Here is a 15,732-nt window from a genome sequence, read left to right as displayed (position 1 = left end):
GTTGAGGCTGGTCCAAAGACAAATATGCACAGAATACATTCTTTGCTTGTTAAAACCAAGGTCTTGTAAGGGAGTCTTGAGGCCTCACATAATATTTTCATGTCTCAAGTTGAGCCATATAAATATTACCTGCCAAAAAACAGTTGATTTGTTCAACTTCAAAGTACTGTGGCTTTTGCTCAGTATTGCTAGTCTGGCAAGCCATCCTGACTTTCTCCATGTACTAGAATGTATGGCAAGTCAGTATGCTCTTCTGTGGTTTGGTCTGGATTTCAAAATTGATGCTAGATGTGAGGCTAATGACCATAAACTATGTATATGGAGTGCCTTACAGGAGATTCTTTATCGGCTGTACGGTAAAAAAAAAGAGGAGAAAGCACAAGACCTTGAAAAACTCACTTGACTGTAAAGACGATTCACCGGCAATTATGATGCAACACAAAGTCCCGCATCATTTGCTGTGATTCGTCGGGTGGTATTGGAACAGAATAGAAATCCAACTGAAACAACAGAAGCATTAACTAACTTCCCATGTATTTTGCACATGTCAAAAGTCAGGCTGGCTTTCCGAGGTTACATTATTGCCTCTACAAGGCCTGGTAGAAATGTTGGAACGTGATTTTAAGGAAAAATGCACCGACAAACCAGCTCTTTCATTGTGAACCGATACAAATTGAATTTGTCTCTCCTGCAGGATCCTGGCCCTTCGCCACCATCTCCGTTGCTGGGTCATAAGCCATTGCAGCTGATTGAGGTGAAGGCGAGAGGACGCTTCGGTTGCGTATGGAAGGCCCAGTTACTGAGTGAATACGTGGCAGTCAAGATCTTCCCAATTCAGGTCCTTAATCTCTATATTTTTAGTAAACCCTTTTAGACAACAAGTTTCATTCATGTTTGCATATTTTGGCAAAATCAACTTCAAGTCAGTGTTATGACGACAAATGTGGTTCCACTTTATAATTACTGTATTTTCTGCACTACAAGGTGCACCGCATTATAAGGCGCTACAGTAGATATGCAACCATTATCCAATATGCGCTAAAGGGAATGTCAACAAAACAGTCAGATAGGTCAGCCAAACTTACAAATCAGCTTTCTAACAACTCCATTCACTCCCAACATGAATAAACAACTGTTTTATTATTTTCTCCGAGGTAACGTATTAGTATTTTTGTGATACAGCAATAGCATAATAACTCATGTTGAACAGCTGGGCGAATGCGGCATCCAACACAATCGGCTCCGTCTCATCAGTCGTCATTAATGAGTCAGTCATTCTTGCCTTCCTGAAAGTTCGGACCACACTTGAGACTGATATATCAGCCCCATCATTTCCGTTCCACTGGCAGTTAGTAGCGAATGTCGTCCGGCGCTGTCTCCCCGTCTTGGTGAACGTGTTCACCTTCTGTCATGCACTACTCCCACGCAGTTTGCAGTCTAGCTTTGAATGCTCTGTCAAGCCAACATCTAGCGGCTGGAGTTCTTTTGTCAATCCACCTGGAATAACGGCTAGGATGGAATTAGTGTGCTAAATCGATCTCAACTGAAATGAAACCCCGTTTTATTTATCCCATCATGCACCGCGCATTACTTCTTCTACGGGGGAAATGGAGTCGGCGGCCGCTTGCCGTAGTTGCGAGACCTGTTGCGGCTCACTATTGATCCATATATAATATAGATAGTTTGCAGTCTAGCTTTGAATGCTCTGTTGACGCCAAAATCTAGCGGCTGGAATTCTTTTGTAAATCCACCTTGAATGATGGCGAGCACTAAATTAGCGTGCTCGCCGCCATTCCAGGTGGATTGACAAAAGAACTATATATCCGAGCATGCGCCGCGCACTACTTCTTCTACGGGGGAAAAGAGTTGGGGGCTGCTTACTGTGGTTGTGGCTCAATATTGATCCATATATAAGGCGCACTGGATTATAAGGCGCAGGGTCATCTTTTTAAAAAAAATTAAGGGCTTTTAGGTGCGCCTTATAGTGCGGAAAATGCGGTACTTCAATAAGAGCCACAGTTCCAGTTAGTCAATTCCTGATTTATTTCAATGTATTCCCTCAATTTTCAAAACTCCTCAGTCTTTTCCAATATTTAATGTAAGTTTTGAGACTTTATCACAGGATTAACAGCCTTATCTTTCTTGTAGGACAAACTCTCTTGGCAGAATGAATACGAGATTTACAGCGTGAGTGGTATGAAGCATGAAAATATCCTCCACTTTATCGGTGTGGAGAAGAGGAACAACAACCTCGATTTGGAGTTGTGGCTCATAACCATCTACCACGACAAGGTAGGTTGCCTGGAAAGCGCGGTCGGTTTTCTCTTTGAGTTAAGTCGTGTGACTCGTGACTTGTGTAGAGGCAACCTTTGTTGTGAACAAAGATAACTGCAACATTTTTAAACTCAATCTCTTTTCCATCCCAATTCCCATGTAGTTATGTAACTTCACCAATTGAGTCAGTGTTGTAAATTGTCATGCTTACTTATGCACATCGGTACTGCTGCAGGCAAGATGGGCAGAGATAATTCTGGGAGCTAACATTAGTTATTGAATACATGCATTTTGTGCTTGTTCCTAAAGACTGATCATGCTGTCTGTATTCTCTTGATTTGTTTTCCGTTACTCTACCACTCATTTTATGAAATGATGTTAGCACACTGTAAGCCACTCAGCTTTGTACTTGGAGTAGAAATCACTTGGAAAACGTTTGTGTCGAAGGACTTTTGGGCAAGGTTGCTCTAGAAGGAGTACATCATAGTTAAGTGGCTCGTAAATCACCCCTTGTAATTGTTTGCTCAGCGGGGGTCTTTACAGAATTCATAACTCAGATCTACAGTTGTGCAGAGCAGCCTTGAAAATGTTGAAATGTTCATTGGCCTTCAGTTGATTTAGCACAGCTGGAGCCAGGATCGTTCATGACTCCTGACCGATGATTTATGCTTTAGTAGGTCTTTGTGCGTGTTAAGGGTCAAATATAACATGTAGCTGCTTGCTTCCAAAGCCTCGTGCACCTTCAGATGAGCCTTTCTTATGCCTTTTTGATGGATATTTGAAGATGGCCGTTTCTTTTTCTAGGAATTTAAGTCATCTTCTCCCCGGTCTTTTCTATCAAAGTTTAAAACTATGAGAATTTTGACCAAAAAACAGGACAATTTAAGGGGTTTGTGCAACATCTACATATTTTGTATGCCCTCTAGTGGTCTTTCGAAACTGAAACATCAATCTGCCAAAACAAATTCTGTGCTTGATCTTATCTAACTGCAGATCCTGTATATTTAACCTTCCTTCCTATTGCTGTTGGGGTCACGTTATCGTCGCAAATTTCCCCTTTGCTTTAGAATTTCATAACATTCTTAATTTCATGGGTGCAAAGTCAGCATGCCTTTTTTATGTCCAGTGTGCATCTGTTTACTTTAGAACCAAATTAAAACCAGACTTTTTATTTTGGCAAAAAAAGAAGAAAAAGGAAAAAAAAACACATCAGAAATATCAAAATCACACACACATTTCCCTCTTATAATTCAGACATGGGGAAATGTACACATACTTTTCCGGTTCGGCAACTTTTATAAGCAGAATGAGACTCTAGCATGACGTCATACCTGTTTACATTCTTACATTCTTACTGTAACAATCATAACCATTCATTTGTAAGAGAACCACACTCATAATGGACCATTCTCAATCACAAGGCTGTTTAAAAAGATAACAGTAATACAAGGAAAATATGCTATTCATACATTGTACTGACTTGTCCTGTGCCTTCCTGTTAAAAAAGCTGACATTTTCTTCCTTAAGATAACCAAGCAATGGTCACATCTAGCTTCTTAATAGGCTAGTTATTCAGTTCTTCAAATGTTGTTATTCCATCCAAGGGTGAAGAAAGACGAGTATTGTAGTTCAGCGCGCTGCAGTAGTATGTGAGAGCGACGTCATCGACGTCTGCCCTCTGAAGCATAATATTAACTCCTGCATTTACACATGGAGTATGCTGGCCAAATACCGGTTCATTACTGGACTTGTTCATATGTTTGATACAGGCTCTTAGAGAAAGAAAGTTTGGGGTCCCTTGCTTTTTTGTCATAAAACACTGATGGAGTTTCAGCTTATCCTCTCGGGTCACCACGGTGAAACCGTAGAATCATCTGTTAGTTTTGCGCTGGATGTCCTTCCTGACTTAACGTGCACATGCAGAAATTGGTGGAATTGATGCTCTGACCACTCCGCCAACAGTCAATATACTATTTCAAAAACTAACAACCATATCCACAAATAGAAAATATGCTGCTTGGGAAGTGTTATGAATTATTCTTGATATTATGAAAATATTTTTAATTTAAAAAAAAAAAAAAAAAAAAAAAAAACAACATCAACTACTGACCGATAGCTGTCATTATGACAGGGCTCGTTGACGGACTACCTGAAGGCCAACGTGGTGTCCTGGAATGAGCTCTGCCACATCGCTCAGTCGGCCGCCAGAGGCCTGGCCTACCTCCACGAAGACATCCCAGGTCACAAAGATGGACATAAGCCATCCATCGCTCACAGGTGCTCCGCCTGGATCTGAAAAGCCGTTGTTTGTTTTCTTCATTTTTAATTAACCACAAAAAGCCACATTTTTGTATGTTGGATTGTCGATGGAAAATCATAACACTGCTTCATGTCAAATGGATCTAGATGTACAGCAAGTTATTGTCTGATGCGCCCTGACACTACTCATGTTCTTTCTCAGGGACATCAAGAGCAAGAACGTCCTCCTCAAGAACAACCTGACGGCTTGCATTGCGGACTTTGGTCTTGCCCTTAAATTCGAAGCTGGAAAGTCAGCAGGCGACACTCATGGACAAGTATGCTCAGATACGTTGTTATATGTATTGTGTGATGTACCCTGGACATCTTAAATGTGTTTATTTTCAACTTCAAGGTGGGAACGCGGCGTTACATGGCTCCTGAGGTCCTGGAGGGAGCCATTAACTTCCAGCGTGACTCCTTTCTGCGCATCGACATGTATGCTTTTGGCCTTGTCTTGTGGGAACTGGCAGTGCGATGCACCGCCGCCGACGGTGAGTCACTGCGCTGATTGGCCGTCGTCAATTCATGTAACGATCTGACCTTTGGTACAATGTCAACTGTGGGATTTTTTTGCCATCAGGCCCAGTAGATGAGTACTTGCTGCCATTCGAGGAAGAGGTGGGTCAGCATCCATCCCTGGAAGATATGCAGGAGGTGGTTGTGCACAAGAAGCTGCGGCCGTGCCTTCGAGACTGCTGGCAGAAGCACATGGTAGGCATAGACTGGAGTTCGCTTTGTTTCTTTCTATGACACCCATCTACACTCGTTCATTCGTTCATTCGTTCATTCGTTCATTCGTTCATTCGTTCATTCGTTCATTCGTTCATTCGTTCATTCGTTCATTCGCTCATTCGTTCATTCGCTCATTCATTTATTCATTCATCTTCCATACCGCCCATCCTCGAAAGGGTTGCATGGGTTGCTGGAGCCTAACCCAGCTGTCTTCGGGCAAGAGCCAGACTACACCCTAGACTGGTTGCCAGTCCGTTGTAGGGCACACAGAGAGACAGGCAACCAATCAGACTCCAACCGAGTGGCGGAAGAACCACTACACCATTGGGTGGCTCCATCTAGAGTAGACACATTACATAAAATTAGCCAGTAGGCCTTTAGTCAAATTAATTGATGTTTGACGACCACGTGTTTTGTACTATAAGGCGCAGCAGATTAAGCACACGATCAATGAATGAGTATATTTTCATACATGAGGTGCACCTTGTTATGTGAAAGTGCATCAAACCACTGCTTTTGTATCTTTAAACCGTGTTTTTATTTATTTATAGATTTGATATATGATGAATGCTCCTTGAGCACTTTAATGGAACAGCAAAATTCAGTCATGCTCCAACAAAATAAATTTGAGGTCATTAAGCACACATTTCAGCACTGACTTATGACAGGCACAGTCAAGTTTTGTGAAAAAAGCCATGTATATACAACAAAGTGATCGTAATTTTTAAATTGCAAACATATTATTAAATTCTTAGTTACTTTTGGGAAATCTTGCCCTGTTTAATTTAACACGTAGTTGGTAGACAGTTGTATGAATGCCAAAGGTTGAATTTGTGGTCCCTGTCTCTCAATACATTGCTGGCTTAAGTTACATTATTTTTCATCATCTTTTTTTCCAAGTGATGACTTTAAATTAATTACTGGTTGATAGTGTCTTTAGCAGTTTTTGGCAGATACAGAGAGGCTGAAAACATAAAAGGAAGGTGCAGTAGTCAAGAATGTATTGGCTGTTCGTCTATCAAAAGTTTGTTTGACCCAGGTTTCCCTGTTAGGATACGGAATGCATGAAAATAATTGGAAAATAAAACAATTGGACAGGCACTTCAAAATGTTTACCTGAGGTCAGAATAAGTTCACCTGTCAGATGTCGTTAGAATGTGTTTTTGGTAGATACTGAATCTTCACTCGAAAACTGAATGCTCCCAACTTTGTGTGCTCAGTGTAAACGTTCCATGTTCCTTGCCATGGTAATCATGTTGATGTTGCGGCTTCCCTCAGGGTCTAGCCATGCTCTGTGAAACAATTGAGGACTGCTGGGACCACGAAGCCGAGGCCCGCCTGTCAGCCGGCTGCGTCGAGGAGCGCATCGGCCAAATGCAGCGACAGGCTCCCATCATCGGACCTGAGGAGATCGTCACCGTGGTCACCATGGTGACCAATGTCGACCTCCCACCCAAGGAGTCCAGCTTATGATCAGCCACCGCCCCACCAGATGAGCAACAGATGGCGTGGGGAGGGGCGGGGAGGGTGTAGAAGAACAGCCGACCCTGGTTGGTTGGTTGTATTTTCTTTTGTCATCCTGGTTTGGTCGTGTTTTTTTTTTTCTTTTGTCAGGTATCGGCCGCTACTCGCGCTCAGGACATACCATGTGCCCACCTCACCTCACATCAAATGATCCCAACCTCATGTCAACATGTGTGCCTGAGGATTTGAACACTTTAAACCAATCAGGATATTTATGACGGCGCAAATGAGTGGCAGTGCCGAAATGGCGAGGGATTTAACAAACAGTTGGACTATGTTTTTCTATACAGTATTTCGGAACGTCAACTGGATCTACTGCTGTGAGAAAAGACTTTGAATTTCAACAAACTTTCAATGAATTCACGTAAAAGAGAAGAAAAGAATATGGGCATGTGGCTCAATAATTTGCTGTTTTCTTGTGTTTTTTTTTTGGAAGAATCGACTAACATTCTGCCAATAAGCAACGGCTTTTGAATGTTTATAGTGTAATGCTGCTGTACATAGTGTATTATGGACCCAGTCAAATTGTTAATCCATTTTATTTTAAAGGGGGGATGGGGTGGGAAAGGGGTCTGGGGGAACCATTTTTCAAGCATTACGATGATGAAAAAAAAACATAGACCTCCTTCAACCAGGTATACCTCAGTTCAGATGGACACATTAGTCCTTCTCACTGTTCACAGTCACTGCTCACTCGCCCTTTTCACAGGTTTCATTTCATCTCAACATTATAACGCTTGTTGGTGCTCATGGGCAACGTAGTCAGCAGACTCACCGCACCTATGGCCGCATATCAGCAAGTGTTTCCGCTTCTTGTTGATTGGATACTTTGCCCCTTTTCTTCATTTTTTTCCCCAGGTGATTAGTATGTGTAATGTGCCTTTGTGTTTGTTCAAACACAAAAGGTTGCAGTCTAATTCTTAGTGTCAAGCCCTGCTTTTCCTTTCGTTTCTAAAATCGCGTATCTGAAACTTTACTTAGACAGATTGACAGTAAATCACCCCATGTTTATATTTGAGCTTTCAGGTTTGAAATACGCTTTTGAGGAAGGTTCCAACGGTACCAGTTTTGTTTTTGGAATTATTTTCCGCAGAGCCAACTCAATTCGTCATTCAATTGCACGCATCTCATCTGACTACTGTTAAAGGTTTTTGCTCTCTGTTTATACACCTCAGGAATCTTTGCTACCCATACTTTTCACTCTCGCCCTTCTCGGACCCGACTTGGTCGGGTCGTGACTTCTTGTGCTTCTTCCACCTCATCTCGACACTAATGCTGGATAGTAAAGGCACCGGTCGTTGTTCAATTCAGGTTCTGGATTCGGGGTGGGCTCACTGGGTGAGGTGATGTACGGTCTCGCTTCAGCTCTGGTTGTGACTTAAAACGTTGCGCTTCTCATAATCATCTGAGTAGAAACAATCCAGGTTGGGTTCCCACCAAATAAAACTGCCAGTCATGTGCTGTTTCCTGTTTTCCTCCCACACGTCGCCGCACCAAACCAAACACGTCGTGTCTGTGTCGACATCAGACGAGAAGGGTCGGGGAGCGCATCTTCCATCCCGGTGCCATTTCTTCCAGCGTAGTGTTTCTTGTAGATGTCAGGGCAAACGGATGTATTAATCGCTGTTGTTGGAGCAATGGTGATTTATTTTTATTTTTTCCCCCTTCTCTCTCTCCTCCCCTCAAAATTTTCTTGGCTTCGATGAACATCGAACACTGATGCCGGTAAAACTGCAGTCTCCTCGAGCTTTGGGTCGGTTGGTTTCACTTGATGCAGTTTCAAATCCACAGTTTCAGGACTGGCAAGCGATTCTAAAAAAAATGAGCACAGCAATGGACTTTAATTTGGAAAAACTGGTACCCAAATAAAGCCAAGCTTTGTCATCTGGATACAATCACACATTTCAGCAACACGTTAGACCTGCAGGACGTCAAACCCATCAATGTTACCGTAGCATGATCTTTGCACGAGTGAAACATGCCTCTATCCCTGCTGCTCAATTGGCACTTTGTCTAAAAGCGTAGACCTTAAAGTTGTTGGCACCTCACTCCTAGGGATTTCAGGGGATGGAAATAGCGGCACGTAAACCAAAACGAAAACCTGGTATTAAGTGTTGATCATTAGAAATGGCTCACTATTTTCCATTCTGTAGCTCCCCTTTAAGAAGGAAAAAAAACACTAATCTTTTGGCATGTCCAGTGGTTTCAAACTGCATCAGGTAAACTGTCTCAAAACACCATTCAGGGATTCAGTACTATGCGTTTCTATGTTCTGGCAAGTTATATGCAACCAGTGACGCAAACGACTCAGCACTTGAGCTGCAAGAGTTACTTTCAGTACACACGAATAACTTGTAGCATTTAATTTTGATTTTAATCATTGCATATTAATGTGTTGTATTTATTTTTTACTTACAGACCTGAAGTTTGAGGCTTGTAGCTCAGGTGCAAGCTCAAAAGTTAAGAGTTGGCACAAGTTCTGCTTGTTGTTTGGAGTTGGGTGGGTTGGGGCAAGTTGGTAGTGTCCTCACTTGTAATTCAGGAAGTACTTCAGTTGATTCTTAAAGAAAAGTTGCAAATTGTTTCTTGTTCTTTAGTCCCTGGACAAAGACTGCTGACGAATGTTATTGAGACTCCTGGATTCTGGCGTGTTGAACGTAAACAGATCAGGCATGGCCCGTGTAATTGTCGAGGGCGCCGTTTTCAGCTGACCGTCATGTGATTGTGCTCTCTTATGGTAGAAAACAGTAAAACTAATACAGGTTCATTCATACACCTGAAGAAACCAGAATCCAACCACCGGAAGAAGCACTCGAGTTGTCTTAATTATGCACTTCAGTTGGTCCAAAATGAGGTCAGGGGAGACAATCTTACAAATCAGCTCGACTTATGTGACATTGCCGTGGTCTGGATGTTCAATCAGAAAATTTCGAGGTGTATGAATGGATTTACCCAGTGAGAAGCTTTACATTTTTCTATCTAGACTTCCTCCAGGCCAGCAGCATATATTGCTGTGCTTCTGAATACCAGTGGATCATTTGTGTCTTGTTGCCCTGCTATATGAAACAGTTGAGGACCTGTACAGACATGAGAACGTATTAAATCAACTATATACTCTGAGCTGAATCTTTTATAAGTGTGTGTGAAAATCAGTGTTTCCTATACATCATTTATAATTCTTGTTTTTTTAGTTTCAACTGTCCCATCAAATTTGATCTTGATGTAAGCTAAAAGCGAGGAGGCTCATTGGAATATTTTACAAAGTTAGCCCAGAAAGCACTTAGAGCGGAGTTCCTCAGGGAACCTGTGTGTTTTCCCTGACAGTTGCAATACTCTAGATGTGATCATGAAACCATCTTTTGCTCTTGTTCCATATTGCTTCCTCAACTTCCTGCCTGTCCCTGCTATGTAGTCAAGAATTCAAGAGGAAGAATTGATCTCTAATGACCCATTACCAACACTGTAAAGGTTTGGTTTCCAGGTCAGAAGTTTCTACAAAAAAAGGAAAAACACTACAAGTTTATGACCCCACTATTCCCAAGGTTCTCCATTGAAAAGCACCGCTGATCAAAGACATGTTAGCCTCTCGTGGGAAGAGTGCACATAAAATCCCTTGCATTGTTTCAGGTTACTGGTCATCATGGTAGATAAAAGATGGAATCTGTGTGTATTTTCATGTCTGATAATCTATCAGGAACTTTGGACTCATCCTGGAAGAGACCTTACTGATCTGTGATCAGCGCTGTAACTCTGGTCTGAGCCAGTGGAGGTTTTTAATCTGTTGAAGTGATCCACGTGATGTAAATAAATGTTTCTAGATTGTGAAATGACATGTTTGTTTTTTTTCCAAACGTTTTTCCGTATGATAGCAATGCCAAAAATGTGTTTAAGCAATACGAAACCATTAGGGATACTTTTTTGTTGATGTTGCTCACTTTTATTCTCACTCTTTAAATGCTTATTTCAGTAACAGGTTAATGGACATTTAAATGTTTTTGATCAATTAAAAAATGCAACTAAGAATAAGATACTGTTACCAAAAAATGCTGATTTAATACTATTCAGTTATTAAAGAAACTCATTCATTATCTTTGATGGTGATAGTGGTCCAAGCCATTCTAAATGTAAGGTTGGTAGTGATTATTCACACATGGATTGGACGTCTATTGCCGAAAATGGCAGTGAATGTATTAGGTATATTTTTGAAGGCTAGAAAATATCCTCCAATTTTTGAATGACCACTAAAAACTTCCAATATCATTAAAAATAGTTTTATTACTCTAGTACAACAATAAAAATACATTATTTACGATCAAGATCAGAATCCTAACCAAATGCAGACATGCCCCACTGTTTGATATCTGTGGGGCATTGTGGGTACTTTTGCAGGGCATCCATAATCTGACTGTTGTCTAGCAGAAGTCTCATCAACTGGTATTCCCTCTGCGTTTTGACCGAAGAGCTATCAACAGGTAGGATAAACTCCAGCTCCTGCAGGTGCTCGAAGGCCTGCATGCAACAAAAAAAAGAAAAAAAAATAAACTTCTGTTGACGATGCTTCCAAGTTTGGAGAGAAGCTTGAGTGATTGCACTCACCTTCATGACAATGGGCTGCTCAAAGTTGTACATGGAGTTGGACTTTCTCTGCAGGAACTTCTTAAACTCTATGGAATCAGATTTTTATGAAAAAAAGTTTCAAACAAAACTTCTGGCATCAAACAAAACTTTGCAAGTTGTAACATGATTGGCAATTGTAAGTTGTGAATGATTTTGTTGCTTGACTTTAATTATTTAGCTTAACGTCTTATTTTTTGGAACTTGCACAGTTTGAATTAATACCAGAAGTTTTGTTGTTTATTGACACAAATCGGATTCCATAAACTGGTGGGGGGGGGGTTTGTTAACTGAGTGATCACGTCTGTTGGCCTGTTTATCCCACGCACCGTTGTGAACCATCTGAAAGTTAAAGGGTTCTCCTTCATAGATGTCACTGAGGTGCTTCATGGCGATGATAAGGCACAACTCCAGGATGGAAAGCCCTGAAGGAAAGCAGTAGGGCAACATGAACGGAGGCCAAGTATAAGCAAATAGGTTGTTGTGCATTTTACCATGAAGCATATTGGACTTGGCGTCGCTGAAATACAGTCTGCTGGCTTCCAACACATCCGCTGGTTTGATGGTTGAATTTACGGTAGAGATGCGACTTAAACACAACATCTAAAAAATAAATAGGGTTTGCAAAATAATCTGCATTCCTGATTACTTCATCTGTTTAATGTCAACTCCTAACCAGAAATCATGGAACTACGGAAAGAAAATAAATGAAGCGTCATCCTAGGTGGATACCGTTGACTGAAATTTTCTTCTCTCACCAGCAGCATGTGCATTGAGCGGAAGTCTGTGCTGAAGTTAAAATGCCTCTGTAAAACCTCATCCACTGATTTGTCATCACAACAAGTCTGGTGACAAAACACAATGGCAAAAGGCTACCAAAGGCTTGGTGACATTTGACTTAGCCGCTGTCTTTTTACCTTACCTGCACGCTACAATTCCATTTCTGAGCAAACCTCTTGTCGGGAAAGTCGTCCGGCAGGCTGAGCTGGGACTTGACCCGCTCCAGGTACTGAGTGAATTTCAAGCCGTCAAACAGGCTGATCTGACGGTGGGAAAAGCGCGATTTCACCCGCTTTTCCAGTAACTCCAGAACATCCTGTGATACCAAGGTAATGTTTCCGAAATCATTGTTGGATTTCAGCAAATTGCCAAAGTCAGAGGACGCCGACTCACAAGTCTGCAGCTGAGACCGACCACAGCGACAGGCGCCTGAGCTGACTGAGACACATCGAGCAAGTTGTACAGCAGAGTTTGGTTCTTATGGTGCGCGAACAGGTCAAACTCATCCAGGACAAATAAGACAGGGCGCGTGGTGCTGCGATTCCCTAAGCACAAAGAAAAACAATGCTGAATTACTGGTGGCGTGTGTGACTTGCTATCTTACCTTTCTTCAGTGCTTCCAGCAGGAAGACAAGGTTCTCTGCAAAACTCCCCTAAAATCAAAAAAGCATCAAATGTGTTGCATCAAACGAAAAATTATAACAGCTAACATTTCTGGCTAATTTTTTTTTGGACTTAAAATGGATTCAAGAATGTTACACTGATTATCTTTTCATCTTAAACGTGAGACCCTTATCTCATTATTATTAGGGTTATTATTACTTATTATTATATTTACATACTACATTACTACTACAACTCTATTAACAGCAACCTAAAATGAGCAATTTTTAAATGGGGCACATTGGTATGTTGGCATACTAGTGCTTGCATACAGCATTAAACCAAGGACACAGATCAACAACCTTCATACTGTTCTAACGACTTTAATGTTTACATCATAACTCAAGTCATTGGATGCCACTGACGACAATAGGTGTCCAATGCTTTTAAACGGCGAGGGCTAGCCGCGATCCTCCCAGTAAAAAGGGATTGGATGGCTGCAAATTAGTTCAATTATATTTTATAAGTCTAACTTTTGCTTTCCCACACAAAATGCCAACACTCACAAACACTTTGTCACCAACAACATTTTCCAGATTGAGTTGTCGTGTTATTTCTTTCAGAGCTACCCGGTCGTCAGTCTGCAGGAGGCCTGGAAAAAAGTCAAAACATGTGTTAAACTAGAGCTAGGAAGAGTACATTGGAAAGCAACTGGCGACATACCATTTAGATGAACCTGCATGAGGTTGTTCTGCACTTCCTTTTCCCTCAAAAGATCTCTTAGCACGCACTTGAGAAGCTGGAGACAAAAGAACACCACCGTTTGATGTGACTGCACCGTACCGAGATGAAAGGAGCACTTTTGGTGAACGATCGTACCGTGGTTTTCCCTGATCCCCTCGGACCTACGATGAGCACAGAGTTACTTTCTCCATCGACGGCAGTTCGAGTGAGCAAACCCAGCAAGTGTCTGCAACGAAGACGTGAACAGAAAGGGAGATGGGGTGAACAAAGCTCCAGAAAGCCATTGTGAACTTACTTGTAATGGGACTCTGATGCTTCAAGCTTGCTCGGGAGGTGCTCCTGGCATAGTCGTTCCCTCAGACACTTCTGAAGCTGTCAATGAAGAGGCATCACGTTCCACAGCATAAATTTGCAGTTAATAACACAGGTTCACTATGAAGAAAATCAACCAACCTGTGTGATACATTTGTCAAGTGACATTGGAGCATCCTTGGACTTTCGTTTGCTCATGTCCTGACTAGAAGGAACATTGCAAGCAAAAATTGGATTTATTGTCTTTGTATTACAGCTTTTAAAGCAAATTAACCCTTAATAGGGCACTTGGCTCCATTATTGATGTCTAGCGCTGCAAAGGACACTAAAAAGATCTCAAGCACTCACAGCATTCAAATTTAACCCTTTATAGAACACTCATTTAAATACTAGGATTGTTTAAAATCAACTTTAGAATGTATTGGGGGGCATAAATAGTTTATTTCTAAAGGAAGTAGCATAAAATGCCCCAAAATCAACATGAAGTGACACAAAATAAATATGGAGTCCCCCAAAATCAACAATATACCGACCACCAAATATATACAGAAAGTGACCCATAAATGTCACATAATTGAAGGGAAATGCCAGCAAAATCAATAAGTGACTTACAGCCCAATAGCAGAGTAAAGCATCATCATGTAATTTCTCCAGAAATCACATCAATAATTTAGTTTTTATTAGCATTCATTTATAATTGTGATAATTCAGAAACATTACTAAAATATTTTCGTCACTAAAACACACTGCAATATGTTAAAAAAGCGAAGTTTCTAAATTAGAGTGCTAACAGAATAGAAAATTAAAAGGAGTGCAATTAATTTAATTGAATGAGATTATTGTCATTATATACAAGTATATGCAAACCTTCACCGTGAAGTGCACAAATAATCAACAAATAAAAATAATAATAAATATTACATAAGTAATAAATACACATAAATGACTTAACTAGAATGAAACTAAAACGCCAGGTTACTTGCATTGAACGGGATTTCATGTGCATAAACTAAGAACAAGTTTATTGTGTCACACAGATGCAATCGAATTCAGCGCTCGGTTGGCCCCTCGATTATTCCTTCTTATATTAACTCGCTTTACGCGATCACATAACAGTTGTTTAAATTGCTCAGAAAGAGAAACTGAAATCAAAACATACCCGAATAATGCAACTCAATGTCGTGGATGCCCAAACAATAGTTGCACGTTAGGTTGTTCCGGCTTTTTACTGCAATTCCGCTTTTGTCGTCGCTGATTGGCCACAAATCGTGACCATTAAATCTCCCCTCCCACTTGAAAAAATAAATACGTAAATAAATCTATACATACACTAGACTTAAGAATACGCGTTTTAAGTGTTTGTGGATTTGGAATCCTTTCTAGATTTTCTACAACATAACCTATATTTTTGTGAATGTTTTGAGGGACTTTTAACGTGGCACATGTTCTGTTTTAATTCATGTCCACTAGATGTCGCTGTGTGTAAACGCTCTCGATTGATGACGTGCCCAACCTCTACTTGTAGTTCGCTTTTGCATCCACGAGGTAGCGTAAACGAACTCCCTCTAGAAAAAATAATATTCCAAAAGGAGCGTTGGCATTGGTGATCAACTGTAAATATGATTCCACGTTTTTTATGCCATAGAAAATACAACATTGATTATATTTATTTACGAATGTTATCAGTTGAGCTACAAGACGTTTGCACATTCATTCAAAAATTACATTTAATGATAAAATAATATATGCACTATAACTAGAATATGTGAAACCAACTACTGCATATCACTTGACAGTGTTTGACATATATATGTATTTGGTATCTATAATTTCCTCTCAATTATATTC

The 15,732-nt window shown here is 40.8% G+C and overlaps 2 protein-coding genes across 3 annotated transcripts in view; one reads left to right on the top strand and one right to left on the bottom strand.

The window, feature by feature from the left end:
* acvr2ab (activin A receptor type 2Ab) overlaps window positions 1–10,658 on the top strand; it is a 37,590-nt gene extending 26,932 nt beyond the window's left edge. For both annotated transcript variants that reach the window (XM_077596073.1, XM_077596065.1), the window contains 7 exons: window positions 695–838; window positions 2,149–2,292; window positions 4,406–4,551; window positions 4,736–4,850; window positions 4,928–5,066; window positions 5,156–5,286; window positions 6,586–10,658. In XM_077596073.1, the coding sequence (XP_077452199.1) occupies window positions 695–838; window positions 2,149–2,292; window positions 4,406–4,551; window positions 4,736–4,850; window positions 4,928–5,066; window positions 5,156–5,286; window positions 6,586–6,780 (1,014 nt within the window). In that variant the 3' untranslated portion in view covers window positions 6,781–10,658. The remainder of the gene's footprint in view (window positions 1–694; window positions 839–2,148; window positions 2,293–4,405; window positions 4,552–4,735; window positions 4,851–4,927; window positions 5,067–5,155; window positions 5,287–6,585) is intronic.
* Window positions 10,659–11,086: 428 nt separating this feature from the next.
* Window positions 11,087–15,161, bottom strand: orc4 (origin recognition complex, subunit 4). Its single transcript, XM_077596011.1, has 14 exons — window positions 15,044–15,161; window positions 14,026–14,089; window positions 13,868–13,944; window positions 13,708–13,798; window positions 13,552–13,627; window positions 13,395–13,480; window positions 12,830–12,878; window positions 12,619–12,770; window positions 12,368–12,541; window positions 12,204–12,290; window positions 11,940–12,048; window positions 11,775–11,870; window positions 11,428–11,495; window positions 11,087–11,340 (listed from the first exon to the last, which is right to left on the bottom strand). Exons 2-14 carry the CDS (start codon window positions 14,080–14,082, stop codon window positions 11,158–11,160), a joined length of 1,305 nt encoding a protein of 434 aa, XP_077452137.1. The 5' UTR covers window positions 14,083–14,089; window positions 15,044–15,161; the 3' UTR covers window positions 11,087–11,157.
* Window positions 15,162–15,732: the final 571 nt, after the last annotated feature.

This window comes from Stigmatopora argus, chromosome 1 (assembly GCF_051989625.1).
Source record: "Stigmatopora argus isolate UIUO_Sarg chromosome 1, RoL_Sarg_1.0, whole genome shotgun sequence".
Classification (NCBI taxonomy): Eukaryota; Metazoa; Chordata; class Actinopteri; order Syngnathiformes; family Syngnathidae; genus Stigmatopora; species Stigmatopora argus.
This window is presented reverse-complemented; position numbering and strand designations above follow the sequence as displayed.

Bases quoted from the DNA above. Each gene is read 5' to 3' on its own strand.
- orc4 (XM_077596011.1), bottom strand. From the start codon at position 14,082: ATGAGCAAACGAAAGTCCAAGGATGCTCCAATGTCACTTGACAAATGT. The intron at 13,945-14,025 runs GTTGGTTGATTT...CTTCATTGACAG, and splicing joins TTGACAAATGTATCACACAG to CTTCAGAAGTGTCTGAGGGA. The intron at 13,481-13,551 runs GTATGTCGCCAG...ACTTTTTTCCAG, and splicing joins CATGCAGGTTCATCTAAATG to GCCTCCTGCAGACTGACGAC.